This window comes from Neopelma chrysocephalum, unplaced genomic scaffold (genome assembly GCF_003984885.1).
Source record: "Neopelma chrysocephalum unplaced genomic scaffold, ASM398488v2 Primary Assembly neopelma1_96297, whole genome shotgun sequence".
Classification (NCBI taxonomy): Eukaryota; Metazoa; Chordata; class Aves; order Passeriformes; family Pipridae; genus Neopelma; species Neopelma chrysocephalum.
In genome coordinates, this window is record NW_020924945.1 from 72348 (window position 1) to 99170 (window position 26823).

At 40.4% G+C, this 26823-nt stretch overlaps 2 protein-coding genes across 7 annotated transcripts in view; one reads left to right on the forward strand and one right to left on the reverse strand.

The window, feature by feature from the left end:
- The first annotated feature begins 70 nt into the window (after positions 1-70).
- On the forward strand, positions 71-4301 carry RPP38 (ribonuclease P/MRP subunit p38). Of its 6 annotated transcripts, none has more exons than XM_027708539.1 (2): positions 71-183; positions 2884-4301. In XM_027708539.1, the coding sequence occupies exon 2, from the start codon at positions 2911-2913 to the stop codon at positions 3760-3762; it is 852 nt and encodes a 283-aa protein (XP_027564340.1). In that variant the 5' UTR covers positions 71-183; positions 2884-2910; the 3' UTR covers positions 3763-4301. The 6 variants fall into 6 exon arrangements, with proteins under 6 accessions (XP_027564340.1, XP_027564336.1, XP_027564337.1 ...); XM_027708535.1 differs by lacking the exon at positions 71-183 and adding an exon at positions 783-935; XM_027708536.1 differs by lacking the exon at positions 71-183 and adding an exon at positions 1302-1353.
- A 2438-nt stretch (positions 4302-6739) lies between these two features.
- Positions 6740-26823, reverse strand: part of NMT2 (N-myristoyltransferase 2) — a 32858-nt gene continuing 12774 nt past the window's right edge. Inside the window, exons 3-12 of the mRNA XM_027708543.1 lie at positions 26484-26628; positions 21588-21706; positions 21401-21492; positions 21178-21294; positions 20320-20490; positions 19076-19184; positions 15428-15598; positions 12891-13058; positions 8612-8749; positions 6740-8410 (exon numbers count right to left, since the gene is read on the reverse strand). Of these exons, the coding sequence (XP_027564344.1) occupies positions 8390-8410; positions 8612-8749; positions 12891-13058; positions 15428-15598; positions 19076-19184; positions 20320-20490; positions 21178-21294; positions 21401-21492; positions 21588-21706; positions 26484-26628 (1251 nt within the window). The 3' untranslated portion in view covers positions 6740-8389. The remainder of the gene's footprint in view (positions 8411-8611; positions 8750-12890; positions 13059-15427; positions 15599-19075; positions 19185-20319; positions 20491-21177; positions 21295-21400; positions 21493-21587; positions 21707-26483; positions 26629-26823) is intronic.

The window sequence follows — 26823 nt, forward strand, 5'->3', positions numbered from 1 at the left end:
GAAATTTCTTGGGTGACTTGAACGGCAAGCAGCCCGGTTGTTGCTGCTGGTCCCTCTGCTGCAGCCCCTGCCCGTGCCCACGCCCAGCCCGGCCTGGGACCTCGCATTGTCCAGCTGCAACTGAGGAAAACGTGCAGGTCATCCCGGGGATAGATACCTCACACAAGCAGCTACACACACAAAGTACCTTGTGAATGCTGGGTTTTAATTTGTACCACTAAATACAGAATAAAAAGAATATTAATTGATAAACTAGCCTACAACTGTAACCATTGAAGGGAAAAAAAATTCCATCCCTGCTTATCTATTCTATCCATTAATAAATTATTTATTTATATTCACACCTCTTTACATTTATGTTCATCATTCCCTGAGCATAGTTTGATCACAATACTGTGTGCTTCTGCATTTTTTTAACCCTCTAACTTCCATAAAACCGTGAAAAAGAGTGTTTTCTTTCAGATTAAGTCCACAGTAAATTAAGCCAGGATTTAACAAGAAAAAAAACCATGTAAATTTCAGTAAATACAAGACTTTAAATAAATTTGAAAACAACTCTGAAGCGCCGAAGCCCTTATTCCTGCTGGGGAAGCTCTGCTCTTTCAGGCCCAGAGGCTGCGTGTAACCACACAGTGCACTGAGGTGAATGTAGAAACTGAATGTGTGTGTCAAGATTTGTTAATGGCTCGGGGCAGACCGTGGGAAACACCGAACGTAACCAGTCCTTGCGTGTCATCTTAGTTACAGAATGTAATGTACGTGCACAGTATGGTGCGTTATTGCACTGCAGCGAGGTTGCTGTGAAGTCCCTATGAAGCACCCGGTGACTTGGCCACGATGCCGCTAGCTGACATATGACAAGGCAAATCTGCTATCGCCTCTGCGCCCATTATCGGGACAGCTCAAAACGCGGGAGCGCCAATGCTAAACGTGGGGTGAGGCCCGCCGGGCGCAGGCTCCCGGCACCAGCGCTTCAGTGCTGCCTTCCACCAACGCAACGCGGTTTCTCCGTGTGGCACCGACCGCAGCCCGGGCACCGGCACAGTTAGATGCGGTGCTATCTGGCGGTCTCCGCTGCCCGCCCGCGGCGCCTGCCCGCTCGCCCTGCCTGCCGAGCCGCCCCAGCCGGGACCGGGACTCGGCGGCTCCGCGCTGCACTCGCCGCCCGCGGGGCATTTCTCGGCCATCCGAGCCCCCCTCCCTGCGGCTGCCGCGCTGCTCCTCCTCAGCCCGCTCCGGACGAGGTCCCGGGGCGGGAGGAGGCGGGGCGGGGGCGGGGACACGGGCGGAGCGGGGCCGAGCTGTGGCGGCGGCGGCGTGTGCGCGGAGCGGGACCCGGGCGGCGCGGCCGAGGTAGGGCGGGCTCCGCGCGGGCGGGCGTGGGGCATTGCGGGCCGGGCCCCGCGGGCGGGCAGCGCAGACCGCCCCGCTCCCGCGGCCGCAGCGTTTGCGCGGGGCCCGGCCCGGCCTGGCCCGGCCCAGTCCGCAGGTGCTCGGCGGGCGGGCGGCGGCCCGGGGAGCGGGTGCTCGGTCCCGGCGGCGGGGCCGAGGGGGCGGCTGGAGCCCCCGCCCCAGGCACCCACCGCCGGCAGCGCGTCCTGCCGGGCTGTGCTCTGACCCGCGTTTCTCTGTGTCGGGAGCAGGCGGCGACCGCGGAGCGGAGCGGAAGGGGCTGGAGGCGGTTCCTGGCGGATGCCAACGTGGGCGGTGCTTCTCCTGTTCTCCCTTCCGCAGGAAGCGAAGGGGTCGTGACAGCGGCGCGAGGTGGAGAAGCCCGGTGTTTCTGGTTTTTATCTTATCCTTGCACGCTTGTTTTCCTCAGCAGTACCCATTCTGGAAAGAAAACTGTAATCTTTCAGCTGGGAAATCCTTCATGTTTTGCTTCTTTCTCATACACGAGGCTGTTGCTAACTTTGCTTGATACCCCCTGTAAAAAGTCATCAGAGCATCCCCAGTTGAAAGCTTTTAAAAGATATAACCCAGAGCTAATTTTTTTAAGTTGTCATAAGCTTCCATTTTAACTCGGTCGCATTTTAGGTTTCTAGTGGTCGTTTCTGCTTTTTGGTTGTTGCCACTATGATGATAGCAAAAGGGATTAGATAACTGCATGAATGATAGCTCCATAAAGGACTAATAGGGTAAGCTGTCAGATCTTCTTACATCCCAGATGCAACCATTCTGTGTGTTTGCGAGCTGAGGAGAATGGCAGCCTGTCCTTCCCTAACAGTTTCTCCAGTTCCTGCTGCTGGAGACACAGCAGGGCTGGATGGGCCTTTGCTGGGGTGGCCCAGGGCATTTCATAGGGTTCACAGCATAAATTAATAAGAGTCTGAGGCAGATCTCTGTCATGCCTTCCAAATGCAGAAAAACACAAAGGCATGAAGTAAAGACTGAAAAGACAAATTTCTAAAAATCTTAAATAAATTTAGGGACTTGGAGCTTGTTTCATGTTGCTATTCAGCTTTTTTTTTTTTCTCCCATGCATGGGGGACAATGCAGCTGTGCAACAGCAAAAATGTAGTGGTCCTTCAACCTGTGACTCTGGGGGTGGGGTAGTTGATTGGGGTTTTTGTTTGTTTTTTTACATCTGTAATACCTCCAGCTGCTTTTGTTCAGCTTCTGAAGGGTTTCGTCACTGCTGTTGCCTTGCTGTCCAGTCTAGTTTTTTTATTATTTATAAACAAAAAAAAGCAACACAGCATCTGCCTTGTGGAAGATGTGTGAAGGATTAGCACTGAGCACTGTGAGGAGGGTGATAGTTGCCAATATCACTTTGACATAGGATATTTGACATTTCTTTTCTGCATTCCCAAAAGAGGCTTGTGGTAATGATGTTCACAGCAAACAGTACAGTACTTCAACTAATGTCTCTTTCTTCCCTAGGGTGACAAAACACAGAAGAACCTCAGGATGTCTGTAATTCAGCAAGGGACGGCAACACTTCGTAAAGCAAAGAAAATCACAGTAAAAACGTGTCTAGATAACCCCTTTGTTTTTCAGTGGAAAACCATAGATGGAAAAGATATGCATTTCATACTACAGACCTTAGAAGAAAGGATTAAACATGTTGGACTTAAAAAGATTGAGAGTCCAAGAAAGAAAAAACGTTCCTTTACAAAAAAACAAATGGAAAGAAAGTGCGATGCTAGCACCAACAAACTCCCTAAAGAGGAGGAAACAGAAAGCCATCAACAAAAACCAGGGTGGACTGACATAAGTATCAGAAGACAGCTTGCTATTGGAGTTAATGAAGTTACAAAAGCATTGGAAAGAAATGAACTGCTTCTCTTGCTGGTGTGCAAGTCTGCAAAGCCTGCCATGATCACATCACATCTCATTGAGCTGAGCGCAAGTCGAGCCACACCCGCAGGCCAAGTGCCCCGGCTCAGTGAAACAGTCGCGCCACTTCTTGGCTTAACATCCATTTTAGCACTAGGCTTCAAAAAGCAGTCCGATAAATTTACTGAAACAATAGAAGCAATAATTCCAAAGATACCAGCACTGGAAGTGCCGTGGTTTCAGTACAGAACTGAAGAATCTGTGGCTTATGCAGATACAGATTCTTCAGAAAACGAGGAACCTGACAAACTTGCAGACACACTGGGGGATGAGCTCACAAGCCAGAAGCGGAAACGTACAGAAAGCAATCAGCCTGATCTTTCAAATGTAATTTTGCAGCCTTTGAAAATCAAGAAACTTGTCCCAAATCCCAATAAGATAAAGAAACCACCTCGCAAAAAGAAAAAAGCTGTTTCAGCATAACTGATTGTAGTTTGGTTCTATTAAACTGATTTTTTACATGCAGAATGGAGTATAGTCCTAACTGAACAATCTTTCTAGGCTTTACAGTATAAAGCTCTTGAATACAAGGTGAATTTTATGTTGCATTCGGTTGAGGTACTTTCTGCTTTAATAAAGAATATTGCTCAGACTTAAGTGTCAGTCTTTATCTGGGGGTAAGTATTTCATTTGTAGTTGGAGATCAGAGAGTTAAAGTTGGCAATGAACATGGCAAAGTAATTTTAAGAGATAATTAATACATCTCTGGAATTAATGCAAAGCATTAAATGAACTTTGTATCTTTACACAGATGAACATGCTTTAAGCAAAACAGATTTAAGTATAATTACTCAAACAAATCAATACCAAAAGTGAAAGTTTATTTAAACAAAGGTCCATGCCAGTATAAGTCTTTTAAAGCTGGTTTCAAGTAAACAGCTGTAACAGCACAGGCAGACTTCCCTTCTGAACTCTATTATAGTTTTTTCTGTTGAACAATAAACTTGTTTTGGTCACAAATGTATGCAGACTTGGGTTTCACCTGATACCTGGTGCATGGTATGCTGGAGGAAAAGCTTTATTTTCAGATACAAAACACAACCAAATTACTACTGCTGCAGTATGAAAAAAAATACTTCCATTATTAACACAATTCCTGTAAGAAAATGTAAATCTAAACTCAATTAGATTTATAAATGAAGTCTAAAATTATTTCCCAGGAAATTGAGATAAGCCATATACTGTTGTATATAAAGTAGATGAGAGCTATAAGTGCTACAAGACTGAAAACATACCACGTAACTTTTGATTTTCCTTTAGTTTTACTGGGGACTATGAACAGTTTCCTAATGAGACAGTTGTATTATAGTAAGGAAGGGGAATATTGCTGCAATTCAGACAATCAACAGCCTAGGAATTTACTTGTAGAAGAAAGCTTAAAATAACTTAACTGAGTTACTTCGTAGTTCCTTAAAGGTGGAATTTACACATAGTTTTCAGAGATTTGCTGATCCAAACTTCCAGTGCCATCCAATAACTCATCTGTCTCTTGGATTTATTTAGAAATTACTTAAGTCCATGATACCAACTACAAAGGCAGGCAATAGCAATGATTCTGTAGTCATGATGCTCCTTGAAGTTTAAACAAAACATTTAATTCTAAAGTTTTTGTCCTTGTGTGAGGGTGGCAAGAAGAGGCAAGGGTTTTTTGCCTTGCTTCGTAGTCCTTCATACATGTCCTTTGTTCTGGCTTTCTGGATGCATAAAACTTTGAAGGCATGCTAGCACTAGTGTATTTCATTCCCAGGCTGGCTAACCATAACATAGAAGTCTTAGCATTTACACAGAGCACAAGGATTAGCTTTGGTAAAGAAAATAAGCACAGCAATCATCTTTCAAGCACTTTGCTGCCTGCCTGCAGGGATCTGTCTGCAGGGATTTGTGTCCCCTCTGAAGATAGGATGTTACTTTGGGAAAGAAATTATGTTCTTTCTTCAACATCAAAAGATTTAAAAAGGCAGGTGGGAAAGGTGGTGGAGCAAGCCTTACATTTGCCAATTTTTGTACAAACACATATTGGGTTTTGAGGAGTCTTATCTTCATAGCAAGCCTAATGCATAGGTTCAAGTTTGGAAACAACAGAAGAGCCTCTCTTTTTGAGCTGCTGACAGTGACACCCACACAGATATTCCTCTATTGTTAAGTACCTGCTTAGAAAGCGAAAGTGAGTTGCCACAATTTTCACCTCCCGAGTAACTGTCTTACTGTGTTACTGTGTGCATGTAGGCTGGGACACCTTCAAGATTCATGTCCTCTTGACGCTGTGATACTTCAGCAAAGCACTCGAGGTGAAGAGCACTCAACAGGGACAGAAAAGACCATGCTGGATTGCACAGCTGTTAGGTAACACACAGGTTCATGAACAGAACTCTCCAGGAACTGCCCCAGCACTCAGGCTCAGCTGCCCACTTCCCTCATGCTCTGACCGATAAATCTGCTCCCAGTTATAGTGCTGCACAGCTTCTACAGGAGCATAACTCTGCCCTCCCGACCCTCAGTTAACATGGAAAGTGAGCCAGAAAATGAGACAGAAGCTTACCCCTTGGATTCAGAAGCAAATGGCAGTGTTTTACCAGAACAGAGCAAAAGAGTGGCCACACTCCTTTCTTCATGTGCCCTAACCTGTAGATTTGGGCAGCAAGCCAGGCTGCAGGAAACCCAGGTTCAAGTCTGTCTTCTGCCAGGACGTAATTGGTCGCATCATGACCTCAAATTTACAAGCAACAGTACTTGGGAGGATTTGCCTTCTGATTTCAGAGAAGAGATGAGAAAAGAAAACACCTGCCTAACATTTCTTCCACGTGCATTTTTTTGAGGGGAAGGAAGGCAGAGAACATGAGTGTATCTTCCACCTGGCATTCAACACCACCCATCCAGATTAGGGAGAGCTGGGTTGTGACTATTTCTTAGCAAGGAAGTACCTTACACATGAGGACAGAGCTGTGCTCTGCTGTCCCACCTCACATTAGGCAGCCCTGAGCAAGGACTGACAAGGCTCTGCCCTTAGAACCTAAGCAGCCCACACTGAGCCCCTTGGTGAACCTCCTCCTCATCCCAGAGGGCTCCAATGAGAATGCCCTGCCAGGGGGGCACCTTCATGCCTTTTGGGAGTTAAAAACTTAAGTCTTCGATGGAGTTGAGATTAAATCCTTCTTGTTATCTCAGATACCACTACCATCAATGACATTTTCAGGCACTTAATTCTCTTCAGGCCTCACATAGAGAGTCCAAACTTCCTCTGCACCATCTGTTGTAACTGCTACTAGCAGACAGGAATCAGAGTGGCCAGAGACATAAAGCCCAACTGCACCATTAGATCTCCTCTGAAGTCCTTTTAAATTCATGAGGTCCCAAGCTGGTGCACACCCAGGGGTCAGACAAACCACATTCAGTCCCTTCCTTTGTTTGAAGGAGGTTGGATGCTTTAATCACAGAGCTATAATGCAATAAGGGAAAGTATCACTGTTTCTAGGGCAGAATCCTCTCACTACAATTCAACAAGAAAAAGAAACCAAAACACAAACCATTCACACATTGGAAAAGGAGCAGGAAGAAAGAAAAACCCCACTGCTACAAGGAGGTGGGTAGGGCTAGCGGTTATGAACAACAGACAAATTTATCTTCATGTACAGAATTAAACTTTCAGCAAAATCTGCTGTCAGAATTACAGGCATGTTTAAAAGGAAAGTTAGACATTTGCATTTCATGAGATATTCAAGTCACATTCAAAAGATGCTCACAGCACAGAGGCTTCACTACCACAATTTGGCACTTTCAGCTAGAACAGTTTCTTAATGCAGATTTTCTCAGTGCTCCCATTACTGCAGCATCCATGAGCTGAAAGAACTGCTATCATATCTAGCTATGACGCTATGCTGGAATGCATATAAAGTGCTTTAGAAGCCACTCCCGTTGCTGAGCATTCATGAGGGAATTAAAACAGCTCCACCCAACAATAAAGATCAGCCCTCCTACATTTCAGGAAGCGTAGTTACAGAGACTTCCAAGGACTGAGGGCAGAGCATTTCTCTTCTGCTTACCAGCCACATATATAGCAAAACTTCTTGTTCCAAATTCAGGATAAAAACACTACCAGGAACAATTTATGAATACATATTTACACAAGATACTTTTCATTAGAATTACAGACTTCATAGGAAATCAAAGTAGACAAAGGAATATGTGCAATTTCGCAGAAGCGTTGAAAACATTCAAACTATAAACATCCTGATAGCACTACTAAAATTCTTAGTTTTACACACAGGCTGATGTTATTCTACTGAGGAAAAACTAAGGTTTTGTGCCACAACTGTAAATTAAGTACAGTAATGTATTATCATTCTGGCAACATAGATAACACCTGCACTGAACAGTGCGATACTGTTAAATCAATCCACTGATCTATTGAAGATCAAAGTACAAATCTGTATTTTTTATTGATTTGGCAGCGTTGCTTATGGAGAAACAAATGCACTAGTTAAACCAGTACATTGTCATACTGCTCCAGTTACAAAAGCATCCAGGACTTTCATAGAGCTACAAACATATCGTACTTCTTGATTTTCCCCAAATGATGATATCCATGTGAAGTAAATAGGCAAAGATACTCGAATTCGTATCCTTCATTCGGTTACACTGACAAACATACACCACCACTTAATAAATAGAAATGCAGCAGTTCATCCACATAATAGCAAATATTTTTGTACCCTAATCCACCACTGAAGTTCAGTTTGTACAAAACAGTCTTTTCTACAGAGTGGAAAAAAATACCTTCTTCTCATCAAGGTGCAAGCTAAGCTTTGAAACTTAAATGAATGTGCTTTTTATTCTTTTCATGGACAATAGAAGAGTTTCATGGGCCTTCTGATCTATCTGAAAATGCATAAATTTGGTCACATGTGGATGTTTTCATTGTTCAGATTTAATGGACTATTTCAGTATCACCGACGTTGTGCTTTTACTCCTCTTGAACAATACCATTCCAAGAGTTATGGAGATCAAATTAACTCAAAACGATGACCTCAGAGTTCTAGAAACGTGAGTGTCCTCATTGTAATACAAGACCAACCTAAAGGAAGAAGAAAAAAATAGTATTTTAGTTCAAGTATGGCAATAAATCTTAACATCAATAGTTTTCTGCACCTCAATTATGGATCATAAAAAAGGCCCATTAGAAAAGTTATTTTAAAACTTATGCCCATTTTTTGCCAGTGTAGATTAATGTACAATTACATCTAATAGAATTCAGAAACTCTTTTTTCTCCTTTACCTTTTCAGATTCCATGCCCGGACACCTCCAGTTGTACAAATAATACTGCAAATTTCCATCTCCAATCCCAAACTTGAGTTTTTCCAGGAATGTTTTGTTTTCCATTAAGTCTAGTGCATTGAATACATCAAATCCTTTCTGGCAAAAGCAAAACATTTAAAAAAAAAATTTTACTTTTTAAAGTTTCAAATGACACTTTACACAGTGGCATGCAGTATCCAAGAGACTAGGCTAATTAAAAGGAAAAAGAGACAATGAAATAAATATTTTCTTTTAATTAGGTACACACACAAAGACATATTCCCAATAAAAACCGAAGTATAATGCACAGCTTTTCTTGAAGGTTATCTCCAAGAGGGTGCAAATTTTATAGCCACTTTCAGGGTCTAAGGTCTGAAGAGTCCCTAAAGCATTTTCTGTAATTTTATCCTTACAGATACACATTTTTTAAAATCCCATACAGTGTTTTGACACACATGGCCTATTCCAGCTGAAGCTGCATAAATACAGCTTATGGTGTTTTTCATCAATTTATCATTCTGTTAACAATAAACATATTTTTGTGATTCAGTCCTTTTCTGAAATGCCATTGTCTTCAGAACTCAAACCTTTCACGTGATAATCCCTCCCCTACTCATGCACGCTCTACCAACTCCTCTTTTCACAAATCTCCCAAATTCACCACTCAGAGAGCCATTTTTTCTCTCAGAAGAGCCACATGGCCAAGTCAGTCTCAGAGTTTTGTGCAGCAACACAAACATACCCAAAGCCTAACTTACTGTGAACTCTTAACAAGCAGCATAAAGCCAAGGTCAGTTAAGCCATCACACTGACAACCAGCATGTATGGATAGCTGAATTTGCTTTGGGGTGTGGATACAGAAGTCCATTTAAGTGCAACTAACTGCAAGGGATTCTGAACTAAGATCTTGCAATCTTAGCACCAAGGTAGTGCACCAGCAGGACATGATGTACTCTTAAGACAAAAGTAAGTTACAAAACAATACTGCTCAATTACTTAAGTACAAGAAGATGGGGTAAGGAACATTCTTTACTCAGTATAAAAATCGGGTGTTTTTTTTTTCTTTTAAATGAGCATCCCATATTAGGAAAAAAAGGCGTTGAGGAAAATGAGCATTTTAAGCTCCACATCAGGACTATTCAAAAGAAAGTCACAAGCACAGACAGTGAGTTCAGTAAGGTTTCCCACTACCTTGCAAAAAGATCACTCTGTGTGCAGATGAAGCTTTGCTAAGTTAAATGTGCTGTGAAAAACCACATAGAAACAAGACAAATAAGGTGGTGAGGATTTGACACTTAGCACTGAAAGCAGATTTTGGAATATTCCAAGTTAGTACTAGATAGTAACAGAAATCTCAGAAGGCAGGAAAGGAAGCAGGGGAGAATAGAGAAGCACTCTAAGTACAGACACGTTAAGCTCTGCAATTAAGCACTTAAAATTCAAATAAATGATGAACTCTACAGATGTAGTTTTAGTGCAGTATCTAAATATTAGCAGATTAAATTCAGCTTAGCATTTTATGAGAGGTATAAAAAGGTTCCTGTTCAAAGGTAAGTTCTTCACAGCTCTTGACAGACTATTGAAGCAGACTCAGAAGTGAATTTCTTTCTTGTTTCTAAGCTCTCTCCTGTTCTAGATCTAGAAACTGGGTATCATCTTCCACAATAAAATACATAGGGTTTTGGAGGGATTATCCTGATGCAAAATCCCACCTTCTCCATGCAGAATGCATGGAACCTAAGCAAATAACTCTAAATTCTGGGTTTTACTTTAAGAGTCAGGTGTTTTATCCTATAACTGCCAAGATTTTACTAGACTTAGTTCTAAGCTAATTTTATATAGTATGATATGAAGATAAAAATAAACATTAAACGGGCACGCAAACCCTGAAAGCAATTTGCTGAGTTAAATTTGTACCTCCAAATCCTATTATCTGGAGTGAAAGTGCGGAAGGGACCATGGTGTGTTGTCCCCAGCCAACACACAGCCTGTGGCTTGCTTCTCTCCCATAGGATGGGGAGAAAATAGAAGGAAGGCAAGATGTCTTGTGAATCGAAATAATGACAGTTTGATAGAGAAAGCAAAAGTGCAGGCACAAGCAAAGCAAAAAGAAGAATTCATTCACTACTTCCCATCAGCAGGCAGATGTCAAGCTCCTTCCTGGAAAGCAAGATCTCAGCATGCATGATTGTTAGGGAAGATAAATGCTATCCCTGGGACTATCCCCCCCTTCCTCCTCCCTTGCTTCAGCCTTTATTGTGGAGCAGAACATCATATGGTATGCAATATCCCTTTGGTCAGTTGGCATCAGCTGTCCTGGCTGTGTCCCAGCTTCTTGCCCACCCTCAGCCTACTCGTGGTGGAAGAAAGAGAGAAAGCCTTGAGGCTGAGCAAGCACCGTTCAGTAACAGCCAAAACACTGGTGTGTTATCAGCCCTGCTTTAGTCACAAAGTGCAGCACCATATGGGCTGCTAGGAAGAAAGTTAACTCCATCCCAGCCAGACTCAGTATGTTTGTAAACAAAAAGCTGTGAATAGGACTGCATTTATCAGTTCTCTTTCCTTGCCGCAGCTCTCACCATGTAAAACTCAAGTGCCAGATCTACAAATGTAATTAGGCATCTAATGATGCAGACAGGCACACCAGGTACTTTTGAAATCCACAGGTGTGTAAATCCCATTATTTAATGGGATTTATATATATTGTAACTATATTATGATCCACTCTAAAGAAAAGAATCATGTCACATTCAGAGAGAAATGTACACAGCGGAAAGTATATACATCCTTGCATTTACACCATGTAACTGCCTCCAAACCTGTTCCATCTATGGCCTTTAAATGGCAAGACACTTGGCTCTCTATGCCACACTTCAAATGGAGACCAACCATTATCCCTTTTTCCACCTTGATTTTTAAGAACTGGTACCAATATTTTTAGCCACTTCTGAAAATTATACTTGCCTTTTAAAGTCTGTTTCTGAACTTCCCTTTGTATCATTCTGGAGTCTGAGTAACAGGGTTCTGTATTCCCCATGACTGTTCAGGAATTTTCCCTGACAAATAATTACTGAACTACTTACAGGTCAACAGCCTCAGCAAGCAGTTCCTGTCATAGATGGCAGCTCAGCTGCAGGGCTGCACGAACATGGCTGAGACAGACAAGTTGAAGACCATGGCTGCTTTCATGCAGCCTGAAGTCTGAACAGATGTACCCTTTGCAGACCATCACTGGCTCCCTACAGGACCAACAAAAAAATCCCTGTGCCACATGCCATGGCTCTGAGCGTGGTCATTCGGAACACAGAATGACCTGCGCTGAGCACTCACCTGGCAGGTGTGACACCACAGGCAGTGTGACAGCAATACTTCAGTTGGAGGGGCAAGTGTCAAGTATGAGAAGCAGAAAACATGCCTGTGCTCTGCAGCATGTTGGGAATGGTTGCTAGAATGGATGCCATGGACTGGATGGAGCCTGTGCAGTGCTGCGAATTGCCCAGGCTAAACAGGTCTCCGAGCATTCATTCAGAGTGCTGGGATGTGCAACAACACCTGCACAGCTCTGTACCACAGAATACGTGACCATTGGTATTGACACTGCACTCCCATGAAACCCTGATGACTAAGAGCTGAGCATTAGTTTTTCATCAGACAGTACTAAACTCTTAAAATTCTTCTGCTTAAGAACTTCATTTATAGTCTTTTGCCCTCCATTCAATCAAACCATCTGTCAGTGTAATTCCATGCATGAAGGTATGCATAAAAGCTACAACATGACACCACCTACAAAGCTGTAGAGGTAGCAATTAGTAACACATAAAATGATAAAGCTTACATAAATTAACTTTTACATTTTTTAGAAATAAAAACTAATTTAAAAACTAAACATGTATTTGATAGAAGTTATTAATTCATCTCCAAGGGAAATTATTTTAGTGATACTTTCCATTCTTCTGATACTTAGTGACTGTGGTCATCGATGTACTCCTGGGTGTTTATACAGTTCAAGCTACTGCAAGTGCTTGATCTTTATGCACTTGTCACTCCCTAGCATCACTCAAGGCAAAAAGGAAAAACAAGCACAGTGCTTTGTACTTTGATATACATATTGTACATGTCTCATCAACTGCACTCTGTGCTGTGGACAGTAAAACTGAATGCAATGGCATGGATAAATTGCTACCAGTTCTTACCTTGCCACGACTCCTAAGAATACTTTTGTGAATGAAGCATAAAAAAAAAACAACCCATAACTTACCAATTTGGCTATAATGAGTGCATCATTCATTAAGTCCAACAGGGGAGTCTCTGTATGAATATTGTAAAAGGAATAGGCAGCTTTGAGGCTTTTATGAACAGGATGATGCATCACTGTTGAAGGTAATGTGTAGAAGCTCAGGAAGTCTGTTAAAATACCATTTGAGCCCTACAAGAAAAACCCAAACCCAAACAAGTTAATTAATAAGAAGTAACAGCTCAGTTATTGGTTAGGCTAACGTGGCAGTTCTACACAAGGTAAGTAATAAATCCAGCAAGGTTTGTGCACTGTAAGTATTATGGTATAACAGAGAATCTTGGCTAAGATTTGAGGAAACAAACATTTAGATTTATCTAGTCTATTATACCACTAACACTTTGACAAGCAGTTGTCAAAGCAGTTCAGTTTGTTTCTCAAGCTTAGTCTGCTATAGACAGAGCTAACAAAGCACACTTCCAAAAAAAAGTATGTAAGTTTTTTTCCAACTGATTTTTAACAAAATATTAAGGATATTTTTAAAAATCTGATGGTGTTCATGTTAAGGAATAATTTTCTCATCTTTCTAAAAATAGAGAAAAAATATAATGTGCTGGTGTACAAAGCCTATTTAAATCAGCTTATGATTATTAATCACCAAGCACAACCAACTATCTGGATAACAGTGCTAAATCACATTGAAATTTTAATAAAACCAACAGTCATCAAAAAAAGGTGCTTATATAGAAATTTAAAATATACTACATAAAACTTCTTAATATTTCACACACCTAAGGAAATTTAACCATCTTCAAGAGCGCAGATTAGCAGGAAATGGGAAATAATTATTACATGGGTAAAAAACTATCCAGATTTTCTCTCCTGGTATTTCCAAGAAGATAAGGCAAAGGAGACACACAAATGCTTGTTATTGCTTGCTTGCTTTATTTTTGAATGACTAGTGCTCACTATTTAGTGCTCAATGAAGGACCTCACATGGATCCTTAAATTAACTGTACTGCTACAGTAAAAAGTAAAACAGTTGAACCTATCACATGCAGAAAAGCTATTTGTCTTAGAGCAGGTATGGATCCTGTAGTAGAGAGTAACAGAAAAGTTATTAAGTCACTCACTAAATTCAATAAGGATGATGAAAATATTAACTCAGAAATTATACAGAGTATTTTAAGGTTTTAGCTCTGCACATTACAAAGATGATTTAGAAGTCTGACACTAACATCTCCAGGTTACAATCTCCAGCATTAACAAACTTCCATTTTCTATAGTGAAAAACTAGTTCAAGAGACAGTGTAAAACAAGCAAGTAAAGACTCCGCTGTTCAGTTAGAATGGCACTGCCAGGGTCACATTCATGCTGATCCTGGTGCTTCTGGGCTCTCCTGCAGGTTTCAAGTCACAAACAAAGCCAAAAACCAACCTAGGGAGCAGGGTGGGGGGCAGGGAGAAGGTGTGGAAAAAGAACGAGGGACTATAAATCAGAACATGGAAAAGTCCAATGAGCACTATGCCCACTACAAAGTAAGTAGAAAGCTAAGCTTGGACAATGACAACTGATGAGCAGGACCACTCATCTCCAGCACCACTATGCTTCCTAACTCAGCTGAGGCTCCTGCACAAATTCAGGCTGCAGCATGGGAACACTGAGCTTCACAACCTGCAGCTTCCATGAGGAGCTGGTAGGTTTAAGGATGTTACTGCTGATCATTTTGAAATAACCTTATTACTTTAAACAAAGTAATACACTATCTAAATATGATGTCTATAACTGATTTTGTATGGACTCAAAGGGAAGAGCATATCTTTCTCCACTAGCTTTATTGCACCTATTCCAAATGCTTATCTTTTCCTGCATTTGCTTATTTTGAGAGGAGCATTATCACCAACTGTTTGGAAGGTGGAGGTGGTAGGTGTATATATATATATATATAATATATATATATACTATATATATATACAGAAATTCAAACATTATATATATACATTTATTGAAAAAACCCACATTTTATCGAAGCAGATCATCAAAAAACATAATTTCCTCAGCAGGTGCATCTAAAATTGGGTTTAAAAATAAAGAATTTTGTACTGGTGTATGGCAGAAACATTTACACCTCAGAGAATGACAGTCAATTCAAACCAAATCCTTATCTCGGTCACTGCATCATTCTTCTTTTTTTTTCTAGAAAAGGAGGTTTGAAAATCACTGCTTATTATCATGTCATATCTCTGCGGAAAAAGAATCAAGAAATGCAGTGGAAGAGTTGACCTTAAAGTATGTAAAGTTCTTTGCTGTAATCTTGCCAAGACAGTGATATTTCAGAATTCTTTAAGATATCCTCTTATAAGAGCACTGCAGTTTATCACAATCAAACTTTTTTTTGTTAACAGAATGCAATACAAAGAACAAAACCTGTAATCGTGATATCAAATTCTACCTATAACACACATTTTTCATACTGCCCACATTTCAAAAACTTGATGTTGATATGAAGTATTGTAAGTGGCATTCACATATACATTCATACACGTTAGGGCATATTTTACCTCCACCACATAAGTGTCAATAATATGATCCCGAGGCAGGAACCAGTGGGCTACCTCTTCTTCATCCATCACAGGAGCAAGATTAAACTGTTTCAAGTAAGTGTTGATTAATTCTTGTACTGCTTTAGTATCTTTTTGTTCCATTGGTCTCAAACCTGAAGTCTTTGTGGCCTTATTGTAACAAAAGAAAAATACATGTTAAGATGTTGAAAGGAAAACTGCAAACACAGCAAAGGCTGAAAGTAGGTTGCAGAGTCACTACACTTGCTATAATGCATTCATTATTAGTCTACTTCATCCCAGCCACCTAATTCATTATGCCATTTTACAAACGGCTTTCAATCAGAATTCCCTCTCTTCTAATTATTGAAACAGTCTGGGGCACTTCAATCTTTATATTTCATTATTGAAAGAGCTTCATTTCTCCAGAGAAAGACATACCATTGCCAACAGCTTAGACTTTGTGCACTTTGTGGTTTTTTTTAAGGTCAGTTTATTTCTTACTTTCTTCTAAACTACCTAGGGCCCAGACACAGAAACAAAACAATGTAACTTGTATATCAGAAGTTAATCTGAAGACAAGAACACAATCAATTCAAACTTACAGTCAAACTATACATCAAAATCAGCTGATAAAGTTTAATTAGAAATTATTTAACAAAAAAGATTCCAAGGAGTGCTTAGTGTACTACTACCTATTCTTAGCATTTGCAAACTCCCTTGCTAACCCAAGTTTCTATACAGGCACAACTGCTATTCTGTTAACAAGAAAGCTTCTCATAACTTACAGCTGCCTGAAATAAAAAACCTACAGTATTTAAACAGGTTTTTTTTTTTTTACTTTAAATGTCAGAAGAGAAAAAAATTGCCTTCTAGTACTATGCAATTAATTGAAACAAGCAAAGGTGATTAAAATTTTCTTGCAAGCTTTTGTTAGTTTTCCTGACTATTTCCTTTTAGGGAGGCTAACACTTGTTCCCTTTAGAGCTCATTTATCTTGCTTCGTCTGTCTGAGCTACATACTTGGGCACGTATCACATTAATCATAGCAAAGTCAATTGCAAGAGCAGCCAGGTAGAGACTTGATTACTGGAAGCCTGAAATTAGTGTAGCTGATTAGGCTTTGGCCAAAAGGCATTGTTCTGAGGGAGGTATTATTGATGCACTTTGGGAGTCAGCAGCCAGATGAGAAATCAAGGCACATTTTGCCGCAGCTCTGGACTGTCTTTAGTCTTCCTGCTTTTCTGAGCAGCCTGGAACTATGGTTTAACTCCACAACAGCACATCACCTATATTTTAAAATGCCTTTATTCCATAAGGGTATACAGCTGACTAACAGAAAGGATGGAGGAAAAACAGCTGGGCTGGAACATCTTTTTTCCCCAGCAATGCTCAGAATGTCCACCAGTAAATGACCATTTGCAACCCCAGAAATGAGGGAAAGTGTACAGAACTGGGCTAAAATTTATTTCTCTGCTTCACATATCAAGCTGCAGTGGCCACACATTCATGCAACTATCCAGTGTCAGGATCTCAGTCAGTCAGGAAAAGTCATACAAACATGCTCCTCTCCTTACTCTAAAAACAGACAAAATCTACCTCTTTCAGAAAACTCCTTTCTCAAGAGATTAAACACTTAGGAAAAAAAAAACACTTTTACTTTTCATATCTAAAGGTATGTGCACAGCCTTTAGTGAGGGTAGTATTTATTAATTACAGTACTTATTATATCTGAAAACCTTTTTAATTCAGGCTGTTCAAGTGATTAGGAATGATTAATTCTCTTAAAGGGAGATGAGCTCCCAGTGGCAATGATATTCCAAGGACGCTAAGAAAAGAGGTTAAAATGCAAGAAACAGTGTTTGGTGCTGAGGGACAGGACAGCATGGCCTGAATTGTCAAATTTGTGTGACAGTCCTGTTTATGATAACAGCCTGAAACTCAGAAAAAAGATTTTCAACAGCACTTAAATCCTTTCTTGGGGAAAAAAAACAACGTCCAAATAAACCCAAAGCACAAGACTTAGAGAGAAAATATTAGCACAAAGATTAAATCTTCATTTTCTATGGGAGAAGTTCCCAAATCCAGTCTAAAAATAAATAACTGAGATATATGGATTCCTACATCATTTAGTTTTAGAAGTTGATTTTGAAAGCACCCATTTTCTATTTGCACTTCTGTGTACTGTATATGTTTGCCTTAGCTATAGCAATGAGATACGATGTATTATTTGTTTCCCATAATTCACTTTTCTGTTGAAACTGGGTTTTATGCTAAAGGAAGATGATCAGGGTATAAATGCTGTTTCTAATGACTCTCTGTAGTTACACTTTTGGTACTGTAAATAAGATCCTTATTCTTTAAACTTATTCGCTTCCTGAATTGCTTCCATGAGAAATGTTACTAGAGTTGCCACCAAAACCTGTATTTGAAATTGTATACTGCACTTTTTCAGACTTTTAAAAATGTCTTCAAGATTTGATGGAAGCTATATTTAGCTTTCCAAGATTAAAACCTAATTAATTTGGTTATTAATTCTTAAGCTCTGAAAACTGCTGCCCTGCACGCAAGGGAGAAGCTGTGTGTGCAGCACAGTTGGCACGCAGGCAGTGCAGGAAACGAGTCTCTCCGACAGCAGCAGGAGCACAGATCAAGCCATGGCACGTGCTTTATTCCAAGGAGTGCTTAGTGTACCACTCAAATATTTCAGCAGTAGGAGAATCTGCAGCATCAAGCTAACAAGACACAATTCTCCAAAATCAGATAAATCATTACAAAGTACTATGAGTGAGGAAAAACGCGTATTTTTAACCAAAAGGATAGGTTTGTTTTAATAAAAAAAGGTCTACTGATAAGGTACGGGTAAAGTATACTCTGCAATCCCCTTGAATTGAAAGGCGGCTTTTACAAGCAAAGAAATTGTTTTCACCATAAAGCTCAGACTGACTTCTATAGGCTATTAATGACAGCAGTGAGATTTTTTAACAGTACATAGTATTTATACTGACTTGCCCTGTCATGGAAATTGCACCCTAACGCTTTTTGCAAGCTTAACTATTAGCTGTAAACATGAAAAAAAATATTTTTAACTAACCTAGCTGTGCTAGAACACTTGTTTTTTACTAGACCATGCAAACAAACAGTACACAACATAGGTGGCTTTTGCTGAGCCTGCTCATTGCAAAGAACAACATTCTCTGACTGAACAGAAAAGGATGTGAATTAGAGTGGAATCAAGATATGAATGTACTCAGCCAAGTTGCTGATGGACTTCTCTGAGAATTTTAAGACATGAACTGTTGATTTTCTGTACCAGTAATCTCTTAACAGATTAAACATACCGAGAATAGTCTTATGCATCTTCAACTCAATCCCACATGTTTATGAAGTCAGGGTTTCTGGGTTTTTTTCCTTTAAGGATTTTAGGTCAAAATTTATGTTTTCTCCATATAGAGATCCAGATTTCTGGCAATAGCCTCCTCTGTTTAGTATAGCCCTTAATGTCTTTTTCATCAACCAGAGATTATTTTTTTAATGTCCTGCACACACTGCCTTTACACAGAAAAGCCTGTGCTGTCAGAGACAGATGGAAGGTTATTTTAGGCTTCACAATAACTGTAGGGATTCTCTAGAAGTCATACTGCTTACATCAGGAAGTCTGTAGAGCTTCATTGTTCTTTGTAGTGTCATGTTTCTACTCAAATGTGAAAATTTCACCTCCACCAATTTTCTGGGATTTAGTGATCGATGCCAATACCTGGAAATAAAATTAATAATAAGTTTCAATACTATTTTAATTGTCAGCTTTACTTGCATCCATTTCCCTGCTTTATTGCATTGCTCCTTTCCTCTCCAAATTTGTTTCTAAGCAAGCCTGTACTATGTCGGTAAGAAGCGTAAGCAACAAAAAAATTAAGGAAAAGCTATATCCAAGCAATAGTTTTTAAACAGGCCTGCTATCACAGTATTTTGAATTTAAGCAAATGCTTTTTGATACAGAATGAGTGAGCACAGGGTTAAACATTTTACTACTTATCATAGCTCTGAAAAACTCACCATACTTACATGGATAACATTTATTTTCTTGTGCAGACAGGACGCTCTGCTCATGTCTAAGCCTTTTGTTGAAGATCTCCCCTTCCTGGGAAATCATTGAGCAACAGATTACTGTTACTCTGTTACTAACACGGCATGGCTTTTTTTCCCCCCATCCTTCCTTACAGAAACTTACAGGATCTTTGCTGTTGGTAGGTACAAAACAATTTCAAATCGAAAACTACTCTGTCCTCCAGAATGCTAGACAGCTGGACTAAAACTGCAGGAACTGAACCTTTCCTAGTAGAAATATAATGCACTCCAAGCAAACGAAATTATACTTGGTTGTAACTCTTCCCTACATGGTAGTTGTCCCATCTTTATCAAATGCTGATCAAGTCCTCCTTTCTCCAGGAAAGATGAAAGTATCTCAAAAAAGCAAATCATACAATTCCCAGAAATGCTCTGCCATCTCTGGCAAGCAACCAGGTCAACAGGGAAGTGCCCCAGCAGGGAAACAGGCCACTTGAAAAAACACAGGTATACAATGTTGTCAATGCTAGCATGGCTTTCACCAGAAGGTCAACAGAAATATTGATTAGTCTATTTAAGGTATGCTAACAAACCCAAAATTAAATTTTAGTCTGAGAAGCTGTTTTATCCAAGGCACAGGGAGGGGGGGGAAAAAAATCAAAAAAACCAACTCTGACAAACATTCAGGCCTTCAGGTTAGTCAAGGTCACAACATTTAACAACTTTGAATTTTATGCTTATATTGTTTCTAGGCAATTACATTAAATTTTCTTTAAAATGACTGGTGTAGGAACCAATGTTACTATGAGCATCACCTAGGTTACCTGCAAGTGGCCACAGGTTTGGGAAGTACCACTCCAGCAGTGTAAACAGCTTGAAAAATTCCTTCCAGGTTTACTCTTCTGGTTATTTCTCGAATCAGTACAGGGGCTACCCGTTTAGATCTCAGTTTCTTATGGACACACAGAAAATTGATTTCTACCATTTTCTTCACACTAAAAGGACAATAAATAGAGGAAAAATTAAAGAAAGTTACACATTGCATGTTTTCATTTGCATAATTACAGTTTCCCACATTTTGACAGAAAAATTCGAAGTAAGAATAAATTGGTGTGTGACAAAGTACATCTGCAACAAATACTACTCTATGATACTGTGACTGTAATGGCAAACTGTGCAATATGCAAGCTACGTCTAAGGTGTTTGCTATAGTCCTTTTTCAAAGCTCTATTCTATCAAGACTCAACCAATTGCCTTACTTTAGGATGCAGAAGGGCATCCAAGCGCATGTTATGTGGTACCATTATGCTTTATGTTTGTCAGTGTACAAACACCTGTCCAAGAAGACTAGCTGACTGATTATCCTTTAAATACTTTCCAGTATGGTCAGAAAATTGTATGCCATTATCTGTATCATTCATCAGTAAGAAAATCCCTTATATATTTATTAGTAGTCTTCATGCAATGAGCTCACAAGTTTTTTTTTTTCAGGGAGGAAGAAGGGGAAGTGGTGAGAAGAGTAAAAAAAAAAAAGTCTGCTACATACACAGGATTCTTCTGACTCTTTATGATCAGTGAGCCTCCTTCCCTCTTTTTAAGTTTTCTATAGCAATGGACACCAGTTGAAGATTTGTTTTGTGGCATTATTCTTTTACAAACACAAAACTAATGGTGCATTTTACCTGTCATATATACGAATACTTGCAGGGATGGCACTTATGAATCCTACCAGTTTTTTGTTTGAAGACACTCTAACCCCACAGTGCCATTGGGGTAACCAGCCTGGAGGACGTAACGCCCTAGAATTGATGACAGAAATAATTACAAATTACTGCCTAAGAAGATGTAATAAAAACACCTTTCTTTGCACTTCAGGCAGAACAGAATGTGGAACTTGCTACTCACCACAGAAGAAATTCAGGCGAATAATCAAACCTAAACATATTATCATCATCTTCTACGTAATTCTCATTTAACAGTGTGTATAACTCCTTCAGCTGAAAATACACACAAAAAATACAAAGATTTATCCATGCATCAATGAGAATAAACTTGAATTATTTTAGATACATATAAAAATTGTTTTACTTACAACTTCAGCATTGCTAAGATCCAATGTGTCCCACATAAAACCTTGTGGCAAAGAATATGGCTCTAGGCGGACATTGTCCTTATCTGGTTCAATTGCACCATGTGAAGTTATAACTTCATCTTTTGATGGAGGAGGGGGGGAAAAAAAAACCCAAAAAACTGTTATATTGCTAGCTTTCCTGATAGTTCTCTAAACTGCATTTAATTCACATCATGTATTTTCTCATAATTATGTGATAGGAACATGAAGCTTTTAAAAAATGGTGAAAAAATTAGTATTATTAGTTTACACTACTTCTCATTCTCACAGATCACATTCAGACCAATGACTGTCTTGTCAGAATATTTATAGATAGGTACAGAACCACTCTACCTCAACTGATACCCACTATTTCATCACACAGGACAACTTATCAGCACATGCACAGTATTTAGCAAGCCACGAGATCCACAGTCTCATTATGAGAGACATGTTGTACTCACATCTAACAAGCTCAGATCTTGTTTACCACCGACTTGAACAGACCTGATCTCAACAGGATTACTCAGGAGCAGTGGCACAGCAAAGCCAGGGCATTTAAAAGATACTGCTGATATGTGAAAAGTGTTCCTAAAATCCTACATGAAGGCATGCTTTCTTCTCCTCCCTTACTTTACAGCTCCGGTCTCTCAGTGTACAGCTATAAACAGCTGCTGTTCCTCTTCTACGGAGCCGTACATGCTAAATCATAGAATCATTTAGGCTGGAAAAGACTTTTAAGATCATAATCTAACCACTAACCTTACACTGCCAAGCCCACCACTAAACCATCATATCTACATATCTTTTCAAAACCTCCAGGTTGGTGACTCTACCACTTCCCTGGGGAGCATTTTCCAATGCTCTGCAACCCCTTCAGTAAAGACATTTTTCCTAAAATCCAATCTAAATCTCCCTTGGCACAACCCAAGGCCAATTCCTGTTGTTCTATCGCTTGTTACCTGGCAGAAGAGGCTGACTCCCACCTTGCTACAATCTCTTTCAGGTACATGTAGAGAGCAATAAGGTCCCCAATTAGCCTCTTTTTCTCCAGGCTAAACAACCTCAATCGCTCCTCATAAGACTTGTGCTCCAGACCCTTCAAAATCTTCGTTGCCTTTCTCTGGACACACTCCAGCAACTCAGTATCTTTCTTGTAGCACTGTCTTTTATGGTAGTAGCCAGATTATGTTCTAAGGGCTTTGGACCTTCTGATTTTCTCCCTACATTACCTCACAGCATCCCTACAGGCCTCCTGAGTTGTCAGTCCCTCCTCCAAAGGCCATAAACCATCATTCTCTTTCCTGAATTCCTCTGGTGGTGCGTGCGCCCCATCCCTCCTTGGGCCTGCTCTACAATCTCAGGAGTTCCTGATAAGCCTGGACCAAACTACCAAAGTTGGGCCATGAAGGATCCCTTGACCATAACAGAAGCTCTGGCATAATAAAGATGGGAGTGACACTGACTGTATCAGGATCATCCACTGCCTGAACAAGGTGGGGAACAAAGGATAATCATTTATCCCCAGATAATTAGTTACCCCCTGACAGCCTTGGAACACTATTTACCTGAACTGTAGCCAAAGTCAAATGGTACCACTGTTACTGGACCTTTTTTATTTTCCCCCAAAAAAGCAGTTACCAATGTGGGTTACGGCCAGGATGGAAACTTACTGATGACTAAAGCCAAACACCTTGCAACTCCATGAAGAGGGGCCCTAAGTGAGGCCCTTTAAGCTGTCCTGGACCACAGTGGGCTGCACCAGCACCTCCCTCTGAGTGGGAAGCCTCTCGGAGCTTGCAAACCCCCAAGACTGTGATATTCCAAAGACTGTTGCTGAGGTCAAGGCCTAGGCTGACACCCTTGCTCCTCGAGGCTCAACCCTTCCTGCTGAGAAATGGAAATGGACTTGATGTGAGTATGTCACTGAACTGCAGGGGAATTTTTAACAGATACCTTTGCATACCTAAACACGTCTACATGTCTGTGCCCGTGTGCAATGTGTGTGAATTGAGTATAGTATGAACGTTGTTATGTAGAATCTATAATTAAGTCACTGTTATAATTGTAGTATCCTACTGAATCACTTCATAAATGTTAAATTAGTCAATGATTAGAGTACTGCTAAACTCCTTTGCATCCTTATCTTTTTGCACCCATATCCTTGGCACCCTGACCCTTCTGCATCCCCAGCCTCCACGTAAATCATTCTAAATTGCTTCTAATTCCATTTTCCTATGTATGCTTCATCTTTGTAGTAAGTAATAGAGTGAACGTTGCCATCGAACTCTCTGTTAAATTGCACTTCCACAAATTTATATTAAAACCTGCTTTTTGCTGGTATCTTTGATGGTGATTCTTTAAGTGGCCCAAATTACTGATTCACAACTTCAGTTCCAGCTAAAGTTCTCTATTCAGCCAGGCCCGTCTTCCTCCCCTTCAGCTCATCTTTTGACACATGGGGACAGCCTATTCCTGCATCTTTAAGTTTTCCTTTTCCTTCTAAAGCACATCCAGCTTTCCTGGATATCTTTGCCCTTCAGGACTGCCTCCCAAGGGACTCCATCAACCAGGCTCCTAAACAGGACAAAGTCTGCCCTCCAGAAGTCCAACGTGGCAGTTCTACTGACCCCGTCCTTACTTCTGAAAGAATCGGAAACTCTGTGATTTCACAATCACTGTGCCCAAGACAGCCTCCAACCATCACATCATCCAAAGGTCCTGTCTTTTCATGAACAACAGGTCCAGCAGAGCACCTTCCCTAGCTGGCTCACTCACTGTGTCAGTGTCAACACACTCCAGGAACCTCCTTAGACTGTCTCCTCTCCACTGTATTGTATTTCTAGAAGACACCTGGTAAGTTCAAGTCACCCATGAGAACAAGGGCCAGCAATTGTGAGACTTCTCCCAGCTGCTTAGAGAATATTTCATCTGCCTCTTCATCCTGGTTAGGAGCTCTATAACAGACTCCCATCATGGTCTGCCCTGTTGGCCTTCCCCCTGATTCTTACCCATAAACACTCAACCCTATCATAACAATCATCAGGCTCTTGAGAGTCAAATATTCCTTAGTAGTACGAATTTTTCCCAAATGATGCACAATCTTGACAAATAGTTATGGCCTGCCATCCAGCTTGAAAGGTCACCATTATTAGCACCTTTAAGCAAACTCTGAAAAGTACCAACAGCCCAAATGTTACTGCCAGTACATGGCAGGCTTGGCCTAACTAAAGGACCCACTGCTAACAACCTTCGCTTGAAGACAGAAGGATCCTGAAATTAATTTAATGCAAAGATCCCTACAACTATTTCTTGAATTGACAGATTATTTTTTCCACCTAAACACACAGAGCACATGAAATAGCGATGAATTCCCCATCTGTTCATTCAGCAGATAAAGGAAAAGCTTAAAAAAAATAAATCTATGGGATTAAGAAGAAATTCATAGGCACTGTTGGACAAAACCTTGCTAACCAAATTTTACAAAGCATATTTCTCCTAAACAACACTAACAAATCATTTCCTAAGCCAATGTATTGGCGTTTTTAGGCTGGCAACTGGCAGACTCTCATCTCTATGTAAGTGCTGTAAGATATATTGATTAACCTGAACTGAACTCTTGGAAGTACTGTGCAGACACCTAAACTAGCTCTGAAAAAGCTTCATTATGGCCAGAGTACTTTTTGATTTACACATCAACTTATTTCACCTAAGGTCTTCTCCACTTTGGCAGGATTGCTGCTGACAATTAGTACCATCAGTTTACAAAGGTATCTGTCTAGTTTGTATGGAGAAAAGCCATGGCAGGTCAGTTCAATCCAGGGGAAAATACAGTATGCAGGGACTCTGCTCTGGACTTCTCTACGCGACAAAGTCGTGAAGAAATGAGATCACTGCGGATTAAGCTATAGACATGGATTAACGTGAAATTCTGTCCTGTGGAGAGAGAGAGCAGCATGTTGCCATGCTTTACACTCTACCTTACTTCTGTTTATTCTATACCAGTCTCCAATGCAATGGAGAGAAACCTGCAGGACAAACAATGACAGCTACTGTGCTGAGAATGTTTTACTTCTGAGGCCCCCACGTTTTGTAGGCACTGAAAAGCTACAACTGCTTAACTTGAAGATAATGAAAGCAGAAAAAGAAGGGTCAGAAATTAATGCAGAAAAAAACAAGACAGTCAGCAACTATCTTTTTTCAACAAAGACTAAGATATACCAACTGTGTTATCAGGGATCAGATCAGTATAAAAAGTAACTTGCCAAATTCATTAGAAATTTAAAGGCAAGGAGAGGTCACCTCACCATTTCACCTGGTATCAAGAACAGAGAACAGACTCTGAGAAAGCATGTCTTCGAGGCAGTGTACATTGTGGAGAAGAACATGAACACACAGCAGTGAAAGAGTTTGCACACAAGAAAAGTGCCATTATCCACTTAAAGCTGTATGAAAACAGTGTAACCTACAGCAGGAGAGTCATTATTTCTCTGACAGCAAATCTATCTGTTGAAAAGAATTTAAGGGAATATAAACAAACAAACAAATTTTAAAAAAATCTAAGTTTACACTTAGTCACCACTTAAAGAGGTCTTACTTCCCCTTAAGTGGAAAAGACTTCTACGTTCTATTGTTCAAGAGTTCAGACCTAAAATAGACAAAGAAATGCTATTTCAACAGCATTTCCCATTTTTATAGAGAACAAGCACTTCCCTAGAAAACATGAAGAATTCCACATAAACTACACAAAAGATTAAGGATCTCTACCACACACAGTCCAACTTAATACCCATTTTAGAGAACATGCCACAGAGCTGGCACACACATTCCCTTAGTGGTCATAAGACAGATCTTTTGCCCAGATCCAGTTAAACTTACTAAGTTTAGGTACAGGTTGTGTATCCCAAAACTGGTATTTACGTTTGGTAGCCTCATCAATATTCTTTGCTGGGCCTTGGCATGCAGAGAGCAGCTCCATTGCCCTCTGGATGTCTTGAAGCTTCTGCATTGGAATGGCTGGATTCTGCACACATAGACAAACAGAAGAGGAAGCTTACTGAGTATGTTTACTTTGAACAATTGTAAAAATTTGTTCATTTTTTTTACTGTTATGTATTCTTCCATGTATTCTTCTCATCATGCTTAGTTTAGGTAGAACCTTTGGAGACAGGAGAGTGGAAAAAAGGTGGGCAATAGGCAAGCAACTTCACAAAATAGT